Raw genomic sequence first — 20,951 nt, 5'->3', positions numbered from 1 at the left:
CATAACACTAAAATATATTGTCCAGAATTGTGGTGAATACCTCTCGTTCTTCTGAATATCTATGCAATTTTATTTTGTATCACTTTCGCTGTTTAGACATGTCTTGACAATAGTAGGCCTACCTACTGTTGTCCTTCAATCTGCAGTCCCAGTAAATTTGTTATTATCATAATTAGGGATGTTCCGACCAGGTTTTATGACACCGATACCGATCATGCATGAGTGAGATCGGTCGATACCGATTCCGAATACCTGTATATTTTTCCATTTATTTATGGTGACTGCTATTACGCAATATTATCTGAAAAAAAAACCAGCCATATTATTGCCGTAATTTTGACAAAAATCTATATATATCTTCAAAAGCATGAAGAAATACAAAACCGTTGCTGTCACAATACAACAGTTACTCAGTCACAAAGATAATTGAAAAAACAGCTTTTAGTAACACGGTTTTTAACAGATCAAAAGAATCAGCAGTCTCAAAATATGTAATTATGCAAAAGGTCAAATAAATTACATGCCACCTAAACATTGCACGGTTCAGAATATAATCAAAGTAGAAAAAAATAGTCACATGCAGGCTTCACTCGTATAAACTATTCAGTGAGTTCTTAATTGAAACGACTCAGTGACTTGGTTTCTTGTCTTGTGCATCAAACAAACTATCATGTGCATTTGTCAACGAGAAAAAAGTAACGCATCATGCATAACACATTTTGGAATACATATGCTTCGTTCTAACATTGTCATTAAAAGCAGTACACGGGCGAAAAACTCCCTTGTTCGACTCAACATTGACACAGGACTGACATCCGAGTAACGACCAATCACGGCTGACCTGTTTTCTGAAGCTGAGCCATGATTTGATTGTTACCGGAGCCCTGAGCAGTTGTGATGTCATTTTCAATAAACAGAAGTGACAAAATGGCCGCCCCCTCAGATGGCTAACGCAATATTGATCAGAATGCCCTGTTTCAACTAGCTTGCATAGAACATATTATTGAAAAAAAATATGTTTGGGTTGACTTCCACTTTAACCAACATATTTGGTTGCGCTTGGTCTGTTTTTCCTAACTTTGACAATCAAACATGAAGACAATTTCAACAAATGTCACTCACGCAAACGTCTGTTGTGATGGTCGGCATTGACCCATCATCATTTCTGTCTTAGTTTGTCAATTGTAATAACACACAGTTTGTCTTTCAACAATACTTTCAGTTCCATGGTATAATAATAACCACCAACAAGCAAGAATTTGATCAAATTAAGCAACAGAAATGTTCTTTCCTCATGGGCTTTACTCTTATCTTTCTAACAGCAAAATATGTACAGTACATACTGTACCTAAATTAAACACTACATGTGATGCGGAATTACCAGGTGTTCTAGTCTCACTGCATTCATGCGTGTTGGTTTATCTTTATGACATGATGACATATTTGTAGATGAAGGGAGGGGGCTGAAGTATTTGCAGATAATATGAGTGGGATCATAAAGGAAGCCACAAGCCTTTTGTTTTGATTGTGTCATCAAAACACAATCACGTGAGCTTTCCGAATGTATCAGATAAGGGTTAGGCTTTTCAAAGACGACTAAGAAAATATGGGCATAACAAAAAATTACATTATTTAACGTATGGGAGTATTTTGACTTTGATCTACATTCAGAGTTGTGTCTTCTTTCTTGATTTCTTGTCCTGTTTTTGCAGCAAATGTGCATGTTTAAAAAGTGGCAGTTGCATGGTTGTAGATTAAAAATGGATGGGGTTGTCACCTTTTTCATATCTCTTTTAGCCACACTGCAACATGAGAAGAAATCCAGTTTTGCAGCGAGAGTGACTTCTAGTGCAATGAAAGGGTGGGGTGGGGGCGAGAGTGAGAAAAAGCAAGCAAGGACTGAGTGAGAGAGAGTGTGATCGAGATAGAGTGATCGAGACCTATTTTTAGCTTCAGTTGCCCAAAGAGGAAAAGTCTGAAAGCACATCACATGTCATTTTGTTCTGTGGCACAGACAGTCCCCAAAATGGATAAAGTAAAGACACGTGACAATGAATGTATAATATGCCATAAAGATCCTCTATCGTGTGGGTGGTAATTACCACGGAAAAGAAATACTCTGAATACCTGATGACCACGACCGATGTTATTATCTTAAGTAGATGTTCAACTGCGTCACGTGCAATGCATTTTGAGCAGTGTCTTCATCAGTTCCACCGATTTATTTTGAGCCATACGATAATTCCTGATAATCATTTCTTGCATTCTTCTTCCATGTCACATTCACAACCCAAAGGATGAAAGACCACAGTCATTAGAATTGCTCAGTCTTGTGATTAATTTGCATGCCCACTTAAAAATGTAACAATTGCTACATTTCGCTTCAAAATACAATTTTTATAAATAAGGATATATTATCTATATACTTACTATAACTGAACCAGGAATGTGTTTGTGTGTCAGTCCCTCAGTCCCTCAGTTCTTGATTTTAAAAGACTTAATCCTGCTGTTGACAGGCATTATTGGTTTACAAAACTGCGCTTGTGGCTCAAATTATTGGGAGTTGTGTATAATTTCTTTCCTTATCTTTTCTTGTCCGTCTGCAGCTTCAGACAACAGCCAGAGATTCCAGGAGACATGTTTTGCCTTTGCATTAACGCCACAGCAAGTCCAGCAGATCAGCAGTTCAATGTAAGATGAGCGAAACTCCATTTTGTCCAAGCCAAACTGTGAATGATGTCTTAATTATTCATCAAGCTGTATGGCTTATAGCTAGTTTTTTTTTTCTTTAAGGGACATCTCGGGGACAAAATGTGATTTCTCAGTTCAAGTCCAATTGCGGTTTTGCCTGTCAGAGACAAGCTGTCCTCAGGAAGATCATTTTCCACCTAGTTTGTGTGTGAAAGTAAACGGCAAGCCATGTAACCTGCCGGTGAGAAAATCTGACATACTGTCAATAGAGGCAGTCAAATACTGTGTTTTGGATTGTATTTTAATACAGTACTTGTAATCTTAACATGGTTTTTTTTTTCCCCATACAATGTCGCAGGGTTATCTTCCTCCAACCAAAAACGGTGTTGAGCCGAAGCGGCCCAGCCGACCCATCAACATTACCTCACTGGTCAGATTGTCCACTACAGTCCCTAATGCCATTGTGGTGTCCTGGGCTGCTGAGATCGGAAGGGTGAGAGACGAAGGGCCGGATTTACTAAGATTCCAAATAGCGGGCATGAAAATGTGTTCCCTCGAACAGACTTGTTCGCGTTGGCGGCGGCCACGTTGCGCCACATTTTCTAAGATTGCGATCGTTTCAAAAAAGTGATGGAGAACTGACACGTGTATTAAAAAGAGGGTTTTGCACTTGCTCTGATGATTTTCATCATGGTAAATTTGTCTGTGTGTGCCCTGCGATTGGGTGGCAACCAGTTCAGGGTGTACCCTGCCTACTGCCCGAAGACGGCTGGGATAGGACGGCTCCAGCGCCCCCGTGACCCTTGTGAGGATAAGCGGTTTGGATAATGGATGGGTGGATGGATGGAAATTTGGGAGTGCACAGCAAGGGCAAATTAACTTTGAAGTTAAAGTGGTGGAATGGGAAGTGTTAGTGGAAGGCAAACAAACATATGACTGAAGATATTTATTGCTTCAATAATTTTGCAGCAACCGCATAAAAGCTGTCTTTTGTTGGATTTACCTCGTCCAAGATGCCCATCCTGCCTAGCATTGTCTCCGCCCCCCCTCCAAAAAAAACACCTTAAAATTGATAAACAACATTTAGTGTTAAAGTAACACTTAACTATGAATAAGGTGTTTTTCTGTGGTAGCAAGGTCAGAGCAAGGCTGTGAAGCTGTTTCCATAATGATTATGCCTGCCAGTGTGCGACAAATGATTGACACCTTGTAAGTTACATTGTCTGTCTCTGATTGATTGTATTTTTGTCAGGAGCAGTTGTTTCTTATAAATCAAATTAGAGGCACAAAATGAGGCCAGAGACGGCTGAATTTTTTTTTTCTCACCGATAGCCGTATTTATCGGATATGTATTCCGTCCCGGGGACGGAACGGAACGGACGGAGTTTATTCATCTTTACTGTTTCAATCGAAGATGTAAAAATAAAGTGTCAGTGCAAGTGAAGCACTATTTTTAATTTACAAAATCGAGTGGTAATTACCATGCTGCATTCTCTTACAAAGATGTTGGAATTGTCATTGTCTACAAACTTATATCTGAAACATACATCACATTTGGATGGTTCCACGGCTTTAAAGTCCGCCAGCGTGTCGTCTATATCACTGCCATCACTTATTACAAGCTCCCGTGATTGTCTGCGCGTCTGCCACTATGCTAAAAAAAATTCCGGGCATCTCTTGAGTGCTCACGATATTCTGATGCATTTCATTGGCTAAGAGACAGAGAATTGGATTAAAAAGAAAATGGCGTTTACGCTCTCCCGGCTTTAAAGGTAGAAAGACACAACAGTGATCCCGTCTCTAGTGGTAGAAACGCGGTAATGCGCTCCCGGCCTTAATGGGTTAATAAGCAAGCTCAAAAGTGGTTTAGGCTACGTCAGGCATGTCCTCGAGGGCCACTGTCCTGCCTGTTTTAGATATGTTCCTCCTGCAACACACCTGATTCAATGATCGGGTCATCAGCAAGCTGTGAAGAAGCCTGAAAGCAGGCAGGACAGCGGCCCTTGAGGACCAAGTTTGGACACCCCTGGGCTACGTTCACAATGCAGCACATGATGCCCAATTTGGGTTTATTGCTAAAGCCGATCTTGTTATGTACCCATTCATATTACAAAAACAAATGCAACTTCTCATGTGACGCGCACGTGCACAAAGCACAAAGTTGGGTGACATTTACGGAAGTAAATATGGCAGGGGCTCATCTTTGTATCGTCTCATATCGACAGAGTAGCGAGCCGGGGGGAGGCACATATAATTTGGGAATATGAGGCGACGCTCCTCGATCTGCTGATTTAATGGAAACAACTAGTAAAGATGACGTCATGTCATTGCCGCGTGTAATAAATGAAGCATCTCCGTGACTGAATTACTACCATCACCACAAATATCCATGTTATGCTTCATGTTTCAAGTGTGATTCAATGAAATTAACAACTGTTACCCAAAACAACTTTGCAGATTCATGGACGATGTCAGTAGTCTGTCTCCCCCGCCCTCGCGGATGAAATATTGGGCTTTTGATGACGTATACGTCAGATGTGTGTGGCTGAACGTTCATACTGCAGATGCATCGCATACATATCTGATTTATATTCACATATGAAAGAGGTGCAGGTCGGATTGAAAAAAAAAAATGGAATTGCACTGTTCACTCTGCATGAAAAAAAATCGGATGTGTCATCCATAGGCAAAAAAAATTGTAATTGAGCTGCAGCGTGAACGTAGTTTTAGACAAGCAGGTGTCCATTTAGTACCCCTTTATTTATCCCGTTGTTGGTCCACTGAAAAGAAAAACTAATATAATTCCATGTTTTTTCACCTCCACAGAATTTCTCTATGGCAGTGTACTTAGTGAAACAACAGTCATCCACAGTGCTTTTACAGAGGCTTCGGGCTAAAGGCATAAGGAATCCAGACCACTCCAGAGCACTCAGTAAGAACCCTCCAAATCTCTTTGTGTTTAGGGAATGCACAGGTCCATTTATGGTGAACCAGTTTGAACCAGTATCTATTCTCTGTCAGTTTCCAGTGACAAGCTTCTACTGTTAGTATTTCAATTTTTAGCTTTGAGTTTTCATACTAACGACAATAGAAAGTCTCCTCGAAGCTCGCAGATTTGTTCATAAATGCCTACTGTGAAACATGACGGAGGTTCAGTTTTGGCGACATCCAACGTGGGGGTGTCGTGAATCTGTGTAGCCCATGATGAGCTCAAGTCTATCAAGACATTCTGCAGAGAAATATGCTGCCCGGTGTGAGAAAGCTTGATGTGTGAGGTCACTGGTCCTTCATAAGGATAAACACCCAAAACACACAGCTCAAGAATGGTTAAGACACAAACATCGAGCTATTCCATGTAGTCCTAATGTAAATCCAATTTAACATATGCCAAAGCAGACATCTGGATCAGTTTGCTCATGAAGAGGCCAAAATACATGTTGACAGGTGCACATATGTCTTTCTCAAGTTAATGGACTGTAGTCTGCAAAACGCATGCGAGATTAAACGTCGTACATTCAGACTAATCTTATTGATGTGTTTTTTTATTTTCATTTTCATATTTCCCATTTGCCTACAGTCAAAGAGAAGCTAACAGCAGACCCAGACAGTGAAATAGCCACAACTAGCCTTCGTGTGTCTTTGCTCTGCCCGGTAAGCATGCTTCCTTCATTTAAAGGCAATCGACCGATATTCTGTAGCATTAAGACGCATTACCAAAACAAAAGTACGGCATGCCATCCATTCCATTACCTGCCATATTTTTTTTCTACATACCGACCCCTAGTGTGCGCCTTTTTTATATGCTTGATGTGTTTTTGCCATTCATGGCACCCATATGCATAGTACCTTTTGCCCCCGCTGCGCGAGTGACCTCTTTATTGCCTCACGACATCTTCATGCACCCTTTGCAGCTCGGAAAGATGCGGCTGACGATTCCATGCCGGGCGCTGACATGCTCCCACCTGCAGTGCTTTGACGCCACACTGTATATTCAAATGAACGAGAAGAAGCCCACTTGGGTTTGTCCTGTCTGTGACAAGAAGGCCCCTTATGAACTCCTCATCATCGACGGGTAAATTGCCCTACTTCTGTCTTCTGACCCCGTCGGGGAGTAATGCAAAGTGTGTTTAAATGGATGGATCTGTTTTGTTTGTGTACATGTTAGATGATAAGCTTTAATTATCCAGGAAAAGTTGTGATTCCTAGAAAATGCTTTACAGTAGTATGTTGAAGTAATATTTGTTAAGCACCTTTTATTTTTCTTTAAATTTGCTCATCCCAGCACAACTTGTCCGATGCTAAGAAATATCAAAGCCTGTGCAATGTTCTGTTCTTCTTTTTCATGTGGAAGTGAACACTCGCACTGACTTGTGGCTGTCTTGTCCATCTGAAACCGCATCATCATAATTATTTAAACCCTAGCTAGACCAGGGTGTTAGGGTATGCTTACCCCGAGTCCAAAATACAGTCGTCGCCGTGTTAATCCAGCTGTGTTTGACAGTTTAGGTGCAATGCTTTACTTTGACTATCTGATATTCTTCTCTCGGGTGATGTTGTTCTCACTGTTAAATCACTCAGGCTTTTTGTGGAGATCCTGAACAGCTGTATGGATTGTGATGAGATCCAATTCAAGGAAGATGGGAACTGGGCCCCCATGAGGACAAAAAAGGAGTTGCAGGAAGTCTCCTATGCTGCTTCAAACAGCAGCCTGAATGGTAAGAAATGAAGGGGCCCCTGAAAGGGGGGTAGGGTAGTAAGCAGCCAATGAAAAGAGCTTGTAATGAAGTCATTAAAGAAGTGGTCCCGGAAGAACAGAATATTCTCTCTTTGTATCATCATCGGTAAGGATACAACTAACTAAGGAAGCACATAGTGTTTGTAAAAGCATATTGAATGTTTGTTTACAGTGGACCGCCGCATATTCGCAGCTCGGCATTTGCAAATTCGCCAATTACCCGATTATGTATTTTTTTTTTGGGGGGGGGGGCGGTGGGGGGCTTTTGTCTGGTATTCATGGTTAATTAAGGTTTTCTGTAATGTGAAAGAAAGGTCTGAGTTATTATTTGTTTTGATTTTTATGGCAAAATACTGTCTTCTGTGTTATTTATTGCATTGTAGCATATCTTTAATTGAGACAATAAACAATTACTGTCAGCCATAAAGGTGCCAGAAAAAAACCATGAAACGAGTTGTCTGCTCTACCAAACCTGTGTGTAGGCGGAGGTTCTGCCTGCACACACGTTCACACACACACTCCGCTCCCACGGCCAAACTGGCTCACCCAATCACAATCTGGCAGCAGAGTTGAGGGGTACAATAATGCTTGTAAGCATTTGAAATTACTATTCAAGTATTTTTGCACCTTAGTTTGTGGTGCATTTATGGTTTAAACTGGGGCGCATCAGTCATTTGTGTAAATTCGCAACTCAGGGTCAGGTTTGTTCTGTATCTCTCTGTAGCTCTCTTTTTGGTTGATCTGTTGAGTTTTGTGTCTTAGTTTAACAACCGATCAAACAAAAACAAGCCACAATACAAATTTGTCAATTTGGCCTGTCGCTATAGATTATTTTTGGAATTGATTATTCAGTTATTTATTCCATGGACTAATCTGATAAAACATTATTTAGCACATTTTTTTGCTATTGTTTAATGCTTAAAAAAACTAACAAACGAGCTAAGCAAGCATAATCAGAAGCGTGGGAGTGATGTCCTCACCAGCGTTTTTGAAACTGAGAGCTACTTCTTACGTAGTGACTAATGCAAAGGACTACACTTCTGCGCTTCAGGTTTACGTCAACTACAGGTTCTTCATACAATAACTGCAAATAATGAGTTTTGTGTTGATTAAACGGACAATTATTTTTCCCTGAATTTTATTAGGACTCACTTAATTGGTTTGGTCCGCAACATGTCAGAAAATGGGAAAACTTGTTGATCGTTGTTCTCCGAAGTAAAAGCAGATGCCTTCTTTCATGAAGAACTACATAAATCTGAGAAGGCTTACTTTTGGGAGCCTGATACCACCATATGAGGACAATTTTAAAAAGATAAACAATGGTTTTAAATGAGTGATATCAAAATAGTTGTTGATTATTGTGATGATTGATTAACTGTTGATGAATCAATTAATTTTGACAACTCTACTGTCAATGCCGCTCTTCAGGCATGTGTCCGACGTCTGCGAGCTCAGATCAGCAGAGTTCCTTGTCAGCCCACCACAACAGCAGCAGCGACAGCAGCAACAGCAAGAAAATGGCGGTGATCGACTTGACATTAGACAGCTCCTCAGAAGACGAAGAGCAGGACACTCCACCGCCGCTTCCGCCGCCGCCTCTACCACCGTTGCCTCCTCCCGCCAAACGGTCCTGTCCCTCCATTTCCCCGACATCGCCGCCCATCCTCAACAAAGGGTCAGTCAGACATGGAGCAACGGTTGAGATTTTGTCCGCTCTCATAGCTTAGAAATCATCAAATGCGGAAAAGGCTCACATGGGAAGTGAAGCGTGTAGATATTAAATGATTCAGGAGGTGTTCACTTGAATGCATGAATAGGTTTTTACCATTTTGCTTGAACAGCCACATAAAAGCTTGAGTGCATAACATTTGTACTTGAAATCCCTTGTGACAGGTAGAATGCTTACTAGAGACTTTTCCTGAAGAAACAGACATGAAGAACTGTCACTTAGTAGTTTGCAGTTTACTGTACAGCTACAGTCAGGAACACATCTGGATCAAACTAACTTGGTTTGGTACTGACAGTATTTATATATTAGTGCTATCAAGTGATCGAATTTTTTAAACTAATCAATCGCTCAAATTCTCCGTAATTGATCACGAGTAATCGTATTTTTCAAGCAATTTTTTTTTACGAAGCTTGGAAACGATGTTTATCTTGGAATATATATATATATGTGTGTGTGTGTATATATATGTATATATATATATATATATATGTGTGTATATATATATGTATATGTATATATGTATATGTATATATATATATGTATATGTATATATATATGTATATATATATATATATATGTGTATATGTATATGGGTGGTCGACTGGTTAGCACGTCCGCCTCACAGTGCAGAGGTCGTGGGTTCGATCCCCACCCCAGCATTCCTGTGTGGAGTTTGCATGTTCTCCCCGTGCCTGCGTGGGTTTTCACCGGGTACTCCGGTTTCCTCCCACATTCCAACAACATGCATGGTAAGTTGATTGGACTCTCTAAATTTCCCCTAGGTGTGATTGTGAGTGTGGATGTTTGTTTGTCTCTGTTTGCCCTGCGATTGGCTGGCAACCAATTCAGAGTGTCCCCCGCCTACTGCCCAAAGACTGCTGGGATAGGCTCCAGCGCGCCCCGCGACCCTTGTGAGGACAAGCGGTATAGATAATGAATGGATGGATGGATGTATATGGGCGTGTTTGTGAGTTTTTTAAAACCGCATCGTGTGGATTCTCACAAAAATGCACTAGGAACATTTGTATCCATCATAAAAAATACACGGTGTTCTTATAGAATTGCATCAAAGCAAAGCTATAATTGCGTTGCATCCAAAGATTTGTTCAGGTCATGACATTTTTCACAGGTTTGTGTTTTTGGCTGAGTGGAAGTGCAAGAACACTTTGACTTCACTGCTATGAAACATCCAATATGATGCCAAATGTGTCTGCCATCAGGGTGTTGAACCTGCACCACCAGGCCTCCCCGGTGAGTCGCGCTCCCAGCATGCCAGCTGTGGACACTGGCTACATGCCTCCTGTCCCGCCACTGATCCAGGACTATAGACCCTACTACCACACCACCAATGACCTTCCAGGTATTGCCAACAAGATCAAGTTCAGTTCAAAATGTTGAACACAGCGGTAAAAAAACAAGCCTTTCTCGGACCACTTGGTCCTTGCATTTCGAATGTTTGTGCAAATTGGGTTACACGTATCAAGATTTTGAACATCTTTTTTTTTAAATTTGAGAGCTCACACATGACCAAGAAAAAAAATCACTGCGTTTACTACTTTTGTAGTGTGTGACATACTCGAGATGACACAACACACCAATCACAAACGAGTGAGAGGCAAAACGCCGCAGGGCATTTGGACTGCCGCAAAGATGAAGAAAAAGTAAAAACAACGGAAGAAAGTATGGTAGCTGTTAAGTCAAGCATTTAAGCATAGCGTTGAAGGTCTCTTTCAATTGAATTAAAAAGATGAACTTACATTATTAATCTAGCAAACAAAAATGCCTGAATTTAAAAGTACAATAGAAAAAAGAGCAGTACTTCACTGAACAATGAAAATAAATATTTGCAAAATAACTGCCTGCATATTTATTTGACCTGGTTAATGGGACATGCAGCGTCAAATCAGGGATGGGAAGTCATTTTCATCTTTACGCAGGACTGTAAGATGCTGTTTTTTTAAGATTTTTTTTTTTTTGTGGGTAAGCGTCCATATTGCAGTACATTATAAATGCAATCTCGGTCTCTTTTCTAGTGTGAGCATAATTGCGCCCCTGAAGTGACCCACATTCGCAGAAGAAGAGACAGTCGACATCACTCACGACGTTGTGTTTACGGAAGTAAATGTGGTGCAGCGTGTCGGGGCATTTCGACAGTGGAGCGATTCGGTCGGAGGTAGAAATACAGGATTTGGATCAAATGATGAGGCGAGGCTTTTTCGATCTCATTTCATGGAGACGTCACTAAAATTGACGTCACGTCATAACCGTGCGTAAAAAATTGGCCGATCGAGCCGGTGGCTTAATTACTACTATCACCATAAATGTCCACGTTATGCTTCATGTTTTAAGTGAGATTAAATTAAAGTCAATACTGTTACTCATACAACTGCAGTCACTGTCAGCACTAACCCGTGCGGAGCGCTTTCTGGGCTCCTGACGTTAATGTCGGATGTATGCGACCTGGAGGTTCAGACTGCGGTGGCATTGCAAAAAAAATTCCCATAGGTATCCAATCTAGGACCACATATGAAAGTGGCCAAAAACTTTGACTTACTAAGAAAACATGATGCACATTTTTGAGACAAATAACATGCACTTCAATCGGACACTTATTTTCCCAAGCCACACAAAGCCGCAACATAAGTTAGAAAGAGCCGCATGCGACTCCGGAGCGGGTTTGTGGTGAACTGCGATGTGTCTTTTCAGTTTTGCTATGTTCTTGTGCCGAAATCCCTTCCACCAAAATCAAGCATGCCGTTTTTTTCCTCCACTTCAATATAGTGGAAATGTGTCCATATATAACGTCTTCTTTTTCTCTCGAGGCCAGTGCAAATGCTTGACTTTTACGCATGGTTATTTTCCCGTGACCGGCAACACAATCACTACCAACTGATCTAGCGTTATTTTGCTGTGAATCGCACGAGAACTTGGTCGAGAGAGCGATAATTGACGCCAATAAATCATATATTAATTTTCGTCTCGTCTTTGCTCGTCAACTAAAAGTTCCATAGATTTTAGCCCATTTTTTATTTCACGAACTACATTTTTGACTCGTCTTTTTTAGTCCACAAAAATGCATACTGGTTTAGTCCCACTTACTGTTTAATAATGGAGGTTTTAGTCTCGTATAGTCTTTTTTTTTGTCTGGTGAAAAATCTGCGTTGACAAAAATATTTTCATCTAGTTGCCTTTAACGAAATTACCACTACTGGTAACCAGAGGTGGGCATTCTGTCAAACTGACAGTCAGTGACGGACTGATGGACGCCCGGTTTGCTACTGATTGACGAATAATGGAACAACTTTTAAAAATGACGGACTGACGAATGATGAAAGTGTGTTTTCATCCGTCACAAATTGTCACAAACCGCGTCCGTCAGATCGGACGCCCGTTTTTTCTGACGTTTTTGGTAGGGACCGACTGACGGACCAACGGACTTCTGACGGACTAACTGATTAGAATTCAGTTCGCCACGAAAAATGACAGACTGACGAATGACGGACGGGTTCCCTGGCCGCTGACGGATGATGAATGACGCGCCAGCAAAATTTTGTAAAATGCCCACCTCTGCTGGTAACTACATCACAGTTACAAACACCTTTCCATAATGTAGAGTTATACAGACACTCAACGCAACCATTTTCTCAGCAACGCAACAAAGCAAGTTCCCCGGTCGCTTCCTAATGAGCTATTGTTCGATTTCATGGCGCGATCACCGAGTCCGTCACAGCCAAACTCGGTGTTGAACTGGTCTAATAACTGCAATTCTCGGCTCCGACTATTTTGATTCTGATGAAAAAATACTCAACACGCCTCACACCACAGGATAGTCAATCAGCGATATCTGCCAATCAAATCAAATTTGACCCAATTGTTGGTCGGTACGTGTGCCTTACCAAACTCTCTCCTACTCAATTTGCAGATTTGAACTTCTTCTCTTTCCTGCAAGGTGACAATCATCAGGTATGTGTCAAGACTACATCACAATGGCGGGGGTGTGAGGGGGATTGTTTGTCATACTCGGTGCTCGAGACGTTATATTATATTGTGAAAGCCATTATTCAAACTTTGAAAAGTCACTATTTCCATTTACTCTCAAAGCGATCGCTGGAACTAAACAATGTGATTACAGTCTGCCGCTGACCGCTGTGTATTATTATATTATTATTATTCAAAAGTCCTCAAAGAATAAAGGGTGAATTTAGATTATTTCATTTTAACATATACTATTTAATCTTTGATAAGAGGTCAACGCAACTATGAAAAAGTCAAATAAACTGGTCAATATAAAGATTACATAAACACTTTTTAATCATAATGTTCTTAGTAAGGCTAGGCGATATGGCTGAAAAATGTTTCACAGTATAGTATTTCATGTCAGTCAACATGTTTCATTTTTTTACCCATTTAAAATAATCGAATCGACTGACCGAGTGTCACATCTTCTCTGCCAGCATTACAACATGGTGATGGCGGCGGCAGCGGCCGCCTCCGCCTCGGAAGACCACGAGCTTCTGCTCAACCGCTTCCTGCCCTACAGCGCCTCCGGCTCCTCGACATCTTTACTGACGCCGCCCACCAACGGGGCCGGCGGCTCCAGCAGCAGCAGCAGCAGCAGCAGCTTGGTGTCGTCCGGCGGCCTGCGGGACGCTCACTCCTTATCCTCGCACTCGCATGGCGGGGTGCTGGCCGGCCGGGGCGGCCCAGAAGCGGCGGTGGCAGCTATTTACGGAGGAATTCCCGACGTTATATCGTTGGACTGACAAAGGGTCAGGCCGGATCCAACGATGAATTGAACTGCAGGGTAGAGAAGTGACTCACAAACTAGACTAGAATCTTTCGACTCCTCGTGGAGTCGGAGTGTAAGAGGAGCACCGGGAGGACTTGACGGCGATGTTGGCTCAAAGTCGTGAAGGTCAGCGGAGCGCATTGACTTTTTCAGTGGCTCGCTTGACTGCTCCCCACCCGGCACAAACAGCAAAAACTCAAAAGAGGACAGCTCTTTTGTTTTATCTTATTTTATTTTTTAAGAACACAAGGAGACGCACCGTGTACAGAGAACAAAATCTATTTTCTCCTTTTACTTTTGTATGGTCAATCCAGGCTAGTGAGCTGCTTCAACTGCTGTTTTTGACCACGTTATACTTTGTAGTTCATACATCATGTGTGGCTCCTGCCTTGTTGTGTCAAAGTCCTCACTGCATCTGTCCCCCTTAAATCCCCCGCAATCATGTCCCCCTCATGCTTATTAATACTGCTTTTTCACAATAGGCACTCCTTTACAAGCAGTGTGCAGGCGGAGCGGCTGTTTTAGCATTTTCACTCCTTTTGAAGACTCCATCGGCATACAGCATTTAGACTGTTTTTAGAGCTTTACACTATTTATATATCTAAATCATGAGATGGAAGGAAACTTTTTTTTTTTTTTTTTTTTTTTGCTAATGCCAAAAATAAGGTACCATGACGATGATCAGAGTGCAGTTAGAGCACTCAAAAAGTGAGTCCTCATGTGTCTTTCTTTGGACACTTGAACCGCATCCTTTGAGACGTTCTTGCTTGCCATTGCCATTGAGAATAAATGAACGATACAGTTGAAAGTCGAACCGCAGCCCATCTTGAGGAGTCGTTCCGTGGCGGACTTGAGTTTCAGCTACTACCTGTTGGTGAGAATGTGTCACTGCATGTTAGGGACGAAGGTGTTTCCTGAGTCAAAAAACAATGTCTTGATATGTCTCCTGGTTTTGAAAACAACGGTCTCTCCATTGAAACATTTTGGAGGAGTTGACAAAAACTTAGGTGGAGGGTTAGCTTGACTTTTGGAGTACAGTGGACCCTTGGAGCTTGAAAGCTGTTCTTTTAGGGATGGGCATTGGACTATGAGGAAAATTACCATGTTGTATGAAATATTTCTATATTATTTTGACTTGCCCTAAAATACTTTTCACCACCATTTTTAATAGGGATGGTCGAGTACCGACACCAGGCATTGATGTTTGGCCAATACCGACTTTATTTCAAAATATTGAGTTCTTGTGAAGGATACTAATACCAGCCACTGCTATTTAAGACAAAAAAGAAAAATCTGGCATGGAATAAGTCTTCCTTGCCAGTAGTTGGTGCTACACTGCGGTTGTTTGACATATGTGCGAATCATCATGTGTGTCAGAAATACAGAAAGGTCTTTGTTCACAATTATCTGTCATTGTTTTAACCCATTCAGGACTAAAGCGCCTGGCTCAACAGCTCCCCAAAACCTGAGGTCATCTTTGGAATTACACTTTAAAACCTGAGGTTCTCCCAGAAATTCAACACCTACAAAATAATTGATATCTCAGCCCATGTAGCAGATGGAAACATAATTCCAAAAGAATTTGAGACCTTAGTCATGTGGCTTTCACACAGACCCGAGTTTATTTTTATTTACTGTTTCAATTGAAGATGTAAAAAAGTGTCAATGCAAGAGAAGCACTATTTTTAATGTTTAAAAATCGAGTTGTAATTACCATCATCTATTCTGTTACAAAGACGTCGATACCGTCATTGTCTACACACATATATCTTAACCATATATCACGTTTGACTGGTTCAAAGTTCACAAGCGCGCTTGTCTATATCACTGCCCTTACTTATTTCAGAGGTCCCGCGATCGCCTGCGCGTCCGCATTATGGTCGAAAAAAAATCTACGACAACCTCCGAGGGGTCACCACACCGTCACTTGTACATTATGATGCATTTCATTGGCTAAGAGACCGAGAATTGGATTTAAAAAAGGAAATGATGTAAATGTTCTCCCGGCTTTAAGGGTAGAAACGTGGTTATGCGCTGCCGGCCTTAATGGGTTAATTGAAATTGTATGTATCACAAGTACTAGTGGTATCGGTGCTTGGTATCGGTGAGTACTCAAGAGTGAATACTTGTACTGTTATCTGTTTGAAAAAAGTGGCATTCAACGTCTCTATTTTTTTTAACCGTGAAATGCTTTGTAAACAATGAAAAAAAAAAGGGCAACGTTTTTTTTTTTTAATACAGTCAATTGTGTGACTAAACCTCATTAAACGTACACGCCACATATAACTGTTGCCTGTCAACAGGCACGCAGTCCAATGACAGCCATTCAAGCAAATGGAAACTCGGTAATGGAGAGATAATGAATTGCCAACCTGGGTAAATTTCCTCTGTTCATTATGCACTCGTGTGTACGTTTACAATCAAGGGATTGCATGAACTTTCCCCTGAATGTGCTGAACTCCTGAGTGGATGAATGCTGCCTGGATGTAGGCCTAAACTCATGTTAGGCCAGGGATGGGCAACACAATGCATGTATGAAAGATCCACTATCGGCTTTGAAGCAAACAACAAAATACCACATTGTATTTTTTGGTTCCAAGTGCTTTTTTGCATAAAATGACCATTCAAATCAATCATTCCAAATCTGCCCAAAATAATCAGGCCTACTCATGTAGTATAGGGCAGTAGAACACCCAGTGTGTGTGTGTGTGTGAGAGAGACTTCTCAAGGGTCCACTCAGACTGTGGCCCGTGGACTGTGAGTTGCCCATCCCCGCGTTAGGCTTTTTGTCTTCTGGAGACAAACTAGTTGTAACTGAATCAACAGTGCCTCTGCAGCCAACTAACACATCTGCATTTTGACTCCTTTTTCCCAAAACTTACTTTATCAACAAACAATTCCACACAATAATCAGTATTGTCAGCCATCAGTTAATCCAGCAATTGGTTTCTATGCCCATCCTTGAATTAAAACTTGAAATTTGTGACTTCCATCCATCCATTTTCATTACGGCTTATCAGCGTGAGGACCGCAGGTGAGCTGCATCCTTGCCGACTTTGGACGAGCAACGGGGTACGCCATGGACTGGTTGCAAGCCATTTGCACAAATGTGTAACTTTAAGACCATTTTTATGACATTTTTAAGTTGAAGTCGTTCAAAGGGTCCACTGTGCACTGCACGTATAGAACCGGGAAGCCTGCAAGCGAGTCAAACGTGTGAAGATGAAACGTCTTCACCGGGTGACCCTTGAACTGACAATACCAGGCAGTTTTCCTCATGAATGTAGAGCATGACATTGTTACATTTTTGGGTGTTGGACACGTTGCGGTCATTTGCTCACATTGGCCTCTGACACCGTCAAGCTCCCCGTCCCTTTTCACCTGCATGTCTTGAAACTTCTGTCTTGGACTCCCAAACGTCTGCGTCCCAGACAACAAGCGCCAGCTTTTGGCGTGTAGCCAGGTGACCCACTTTTCTTTCACTCTTGGCCACCGTTGAACAGTCCGAATGAAGTCGTAGCCATTAGTCAGCATTTTTTGTGCTAATGTGAATGAACCAAGCAAGGATGGCCTTTAGAGATGTTTCCCGGTTCAGCTTTGCTTCAAGTCCATAGAAGAGCTTTTTGAAGAAACGATTCACTTTGCCTTCTCCCCGATGAGCAGGTTTTCCCCGGAAGTGTAATAGTGACTTTTGGGAGTTTCACAAGAACCAACTCAGTCTATCAAACACACTCAATCAATTTTGGGAGTAAGCTCTCATGTTTTTTTTTCCTGTGTTGTGCCGTGTTTTATTTATTTAGTATTATTGCTATGTGTATTTTATTTTTCACAAAGTCATTATTGTGGGCGAATGTGTGAGTCACCATCATTCCGGATCTGTTTTGTTCGATTTTGTATTTAACCTGCTTTGACAGAAGTGTTCTTTCGAGCCAATGACAAAGGTGCAGTTAAGTTATTAGCAAAACATGTTCATTCATTTCCTTGAGAGCTTTAATGGAGTAAGAATCCCAAAAGTCGTCATGACTTAATGGATGTAGGATGTCTTCCTGTCCTTAAAGTGGAAGTCAACACAAACAGATTTTTTTCAAGAATATGTTCCCAGCAAACCCACCAGTTGAAACACGGCATTCTGATTCATTTTGCGTTTGTGGAATATAAGTTAAGCAGCAAAACACACTTGTTTTTAGCCATCTCTGAGGGCGGCCATTTTGTCTTCTGTCGACTTAAAATGACATCACAACTGCTCACAACGACCAATCACGACTGACCTGTTTTCTGAATCCAGGCCGCGATTGGTCGTTGCGAGCAGTTGTGATGTCATTTTCAGTCGACAGAGGACAAAATGGCCGCCCCCAGAGATGGCTAAAAACGAGTGGATTAACACTTATTCCACAAACGCAATATTTATCACAATGCCCTGTTTCAACTAGTGGGCTTTTGCATAGAACATATTCTTGAAAAAAATATGTTTGCGTTGACTTCCACTTTAAGTCATTCGAAGTTAATTCTATGGATCAATTCATAATTCACATAATGTGCAAAAAGAACATTTCATGACAAGCATTTATTAATGATTTGAGCTTCACCAAACCTTAGAGCGTGAATGTAACAAAACGTTGAACAGTTAGTTGGACGTAAGGGTTAAAAGCGTTGAAGAAGATCAAATTCAAGTTGACGGGACACTCGTAATTAAATGTCGGAATGAATTCAGCGCTTTGGGCTGTGTATCAGACTATACAATATTTTGGTGTAGGGGGCGTTGCAGGCCGTGTTGATTGTGTTTCTGCTCAAGTGCCCCGCCTTAGATGGATGGATGGACAAAAAGTCATCTTCGAATCGAATGTTCCCGTTGTCTACAGCGCCGCCCTTGTGGTTCAGTATTACAGATATTAAGCTACTGTATTTCTCTCTCTCCTTCACAATGACCGTCTTGTGTGAGAGGACAGCAGACAGCATGCTGGGATGGATAAGCACACGCCAGCCAGCACGTCTGCACACGTGCAAGCTGCGGTTTGTCCATCATCTTCCTGTATGTGCTGCACCCTATGAGGTCAGGGTGAGCATGCGGGGCCCAGCCTGCTCTAAATCCAGCGGATGAAATGAGGCCCCGCTTCAAAAACGCTCGCAATGTGTCCCAATGGTCAAAAGGGAAAATTCAATGTGTATATTCTGCCTGTACGGAATCCCGAATATTCGGATCCAAACGTGTTTGATGTCCGTTTGTATGCTTTTTGTGTCGATTCAGAGCTGCGCGAAGAAAGTAATTTATATATTTTTTAAGCGAATGGGAGCCGTAGCTAATTAGCGAAGAAAGGACTGTGGCTAATAAAGAGTGTCGTCCAGCTGTAATAGTCAACACCCGCACTCACTGCCTTAAAACATGCACAGGTTTGGCTTCGTGGCTCCAACTTCAAAACCACATGAGGCTTTTAAAGAAGGACTGTGTAGACTACAGTAAACTCTTGTCAGTTTGTACAAATCCGTACCAAGTGGAAGAAAATATTTATTACATGCATTGGAATAAATTGTTTACTTCTTGAATGTTAACTGTTTATGTAGAAAAGTTTAGATGTATTAAAAGTGCATTCTGCTAATTCGCTGCGTTTGTATTTCCCTCCCACCTTTCTGACGGTTTGGCCTACAAGCATTTTCCATTGCAGTTCCAGCCATTTTAGCTACCATTCCATTTACACGGGCTCGGATGTATTTGGCCATCACATACAGTAAATACAGCCACCATTTGTAAAAGTGAGATCAAAATTGTTACGGCACTTCCATGCTTGCCTCATGATGTTTTATGCTTTTGGACCATGAACTATTCCTTTCCTTTCCCATACTTTTCTGTTCACATCATTCTGATTCACGTTTGTTTAGGCCACAGGTGTCAAACTCGGGTCCTCATGTCTTCCATCTCTCCCTGCTACAACACACCTGATTCAAATGATCAGTATCGTTATCAGACTCCTTCTTATCTTTCTGATGAGCTGATTCATCACATAGAGTCCTACACATAAAGTTGAATTTCAACCCACAATAATCCTACATGCAGTACAGTAGTACATTCTTCCCTAAATGAATGGGGGGGAGTAGTGAAACATTATAGACGACTGTTTAAAATTAGAGCGGACCGGCCTATAGATGGATACTATTTTTCCCCCTGGAAAAAAAGGCGAATGACGGACGACGGGAGGGTACCCACGCTGCAGACGAATGACAAATAACGGACACTCAATTTTTAATAAAATGCCCAGCTCTGGCTTTCCCACCGAATTTTAACTTTTTAATTTCTTTCAGGGATGGTAAAAGAGGAGGCGGGACTGCGTCAATTTTTTGAAATACTCTTATCTCAAAGGAGATCATTTTGAAAAGGTATTTATCTTTTGAACACCATGCTTTTGTTTTTAGCAGTCCCCCTATTCCCTGCATTACTGTTTATAGACCTCCCCATCACTCCACTTATTTTATTAGATAGTTTCCATAATTCTTATCCATTTTATATTCCACTAAAACAGAATTCTAATAACCGGCGATTTTAATGTATGTATCGGCTGACCTGTTTTCTAAAGCTGAGCCGTGATTGGTCGTTACCTGGGCCCTCAGCAGATGTCATTTTCAGTCAACAGAAGTGACAAAATGGCCGCCCCCGGAGATGGCTAAAAATAGGTGGATTACCTCTTATTCCACAAATGCAATATTTATCAGAATGACTTGTTTCAACTAGTGGGCTAGCATTGAACCGATTCTTGAAAAAAAATATGTTTAGTTTGACTTCCTCTTTCAGTAAGATTTTACAAAAACTGTTTTTTCTCCAGTTAAATCATTTTTTCAATAAAAATAATATTTTGGAGGAATATCAATCTGTTTTTAGGATGAACCGTAGTAGAGAGACAGCGCTTTTAAGGAATTTAAAGGATATCAGGTGCATTGCAGACGTGACAAAATCCACAGTCTTGGTGCTACTGCATCTAAGCGCTGCTTTTGATACAGTAGATCACCAAATGTTATTA

The 20,951-nt window shown here is 41.4% G+C and overlaps 1 protein-coding gene across 2 annotated transcripts in view; it reads left to right on the top strand.

The window, feature by feature from the left end:
* Positions 1–18,158, top strand: part of LOC147150390 (E3 SUMO-protein ligase PIAS1-like) — a 58,673-nt gene extending 40,515 nt beyond the window's left edge. Inside the window, exons 3-13 of one of the 2 annotated variants that reach the window (XM_086024993.1) lie at positions 2,607–2,691; positions 2,794–2,932; positions 3,050–3,184; positions 5,518–5,623; positions 6,269–6,342; positions 6,603–6,763; positions 7,270–7,406; positions 8,855–9,101; positions 10,376–10,515; positions 13,078–13,118; positions 13,610–18,158. In XM_086024993.1, the coding sequence (XP_085881119.1) occupies positions 2,607–2,691; positions 2,794–2,932; positions 3,050–3,184; positions 5,518–5,623; positions 6,269–6,342; positions 6,603–6,763; positions 7,270–7,406; positions 8,855–9,101; positions 10,376–10,515; positions 13,078–13,118; positions 13,610–13,918 (1,574 nt within the window). In that variant the 3' untranslated portion in view covers positions 13,919–18,158. The remainder of the gene's footprint in view (positions 1–2,606; positions 2,692–2,793; positions 2,933–3,049; positions 3,185–5,517; positions 5,624–6,268; positions 6,343–6,602; positions 6,764–7,269; positions 7,407–8,854; positions 9,102–10,375; positions 10,516–13,077; positions 13,119–13,609) is intronic. The other variant, XM_086024992.1, reaches the window with a different exon arrangement.
* The last annotated feature ends 2,793 nt before the right edge of the window (positions 18,159–20,951 follow it).

This window comes from Filicampus tigris, chromosome 3 (assembly GCF_054856515.1).
Source record: "Filicampus tigris isolate MCC_2025a chromosome 3, RoL_Ftig_1.0, whole genome shotgun sequence".
Taxonomy (NCBI): Eukaryota; Metazoa; Chordata; class Actinopteri; order Syngnathiformes; family Syngnathidae; genus Filicampus; species Filicampus tigris.
The sequence above is the reverse complement of the archived record's forward strand: the minus strand, read 5'-3'. Positions and strand labels throughout refer to the sequence as shown.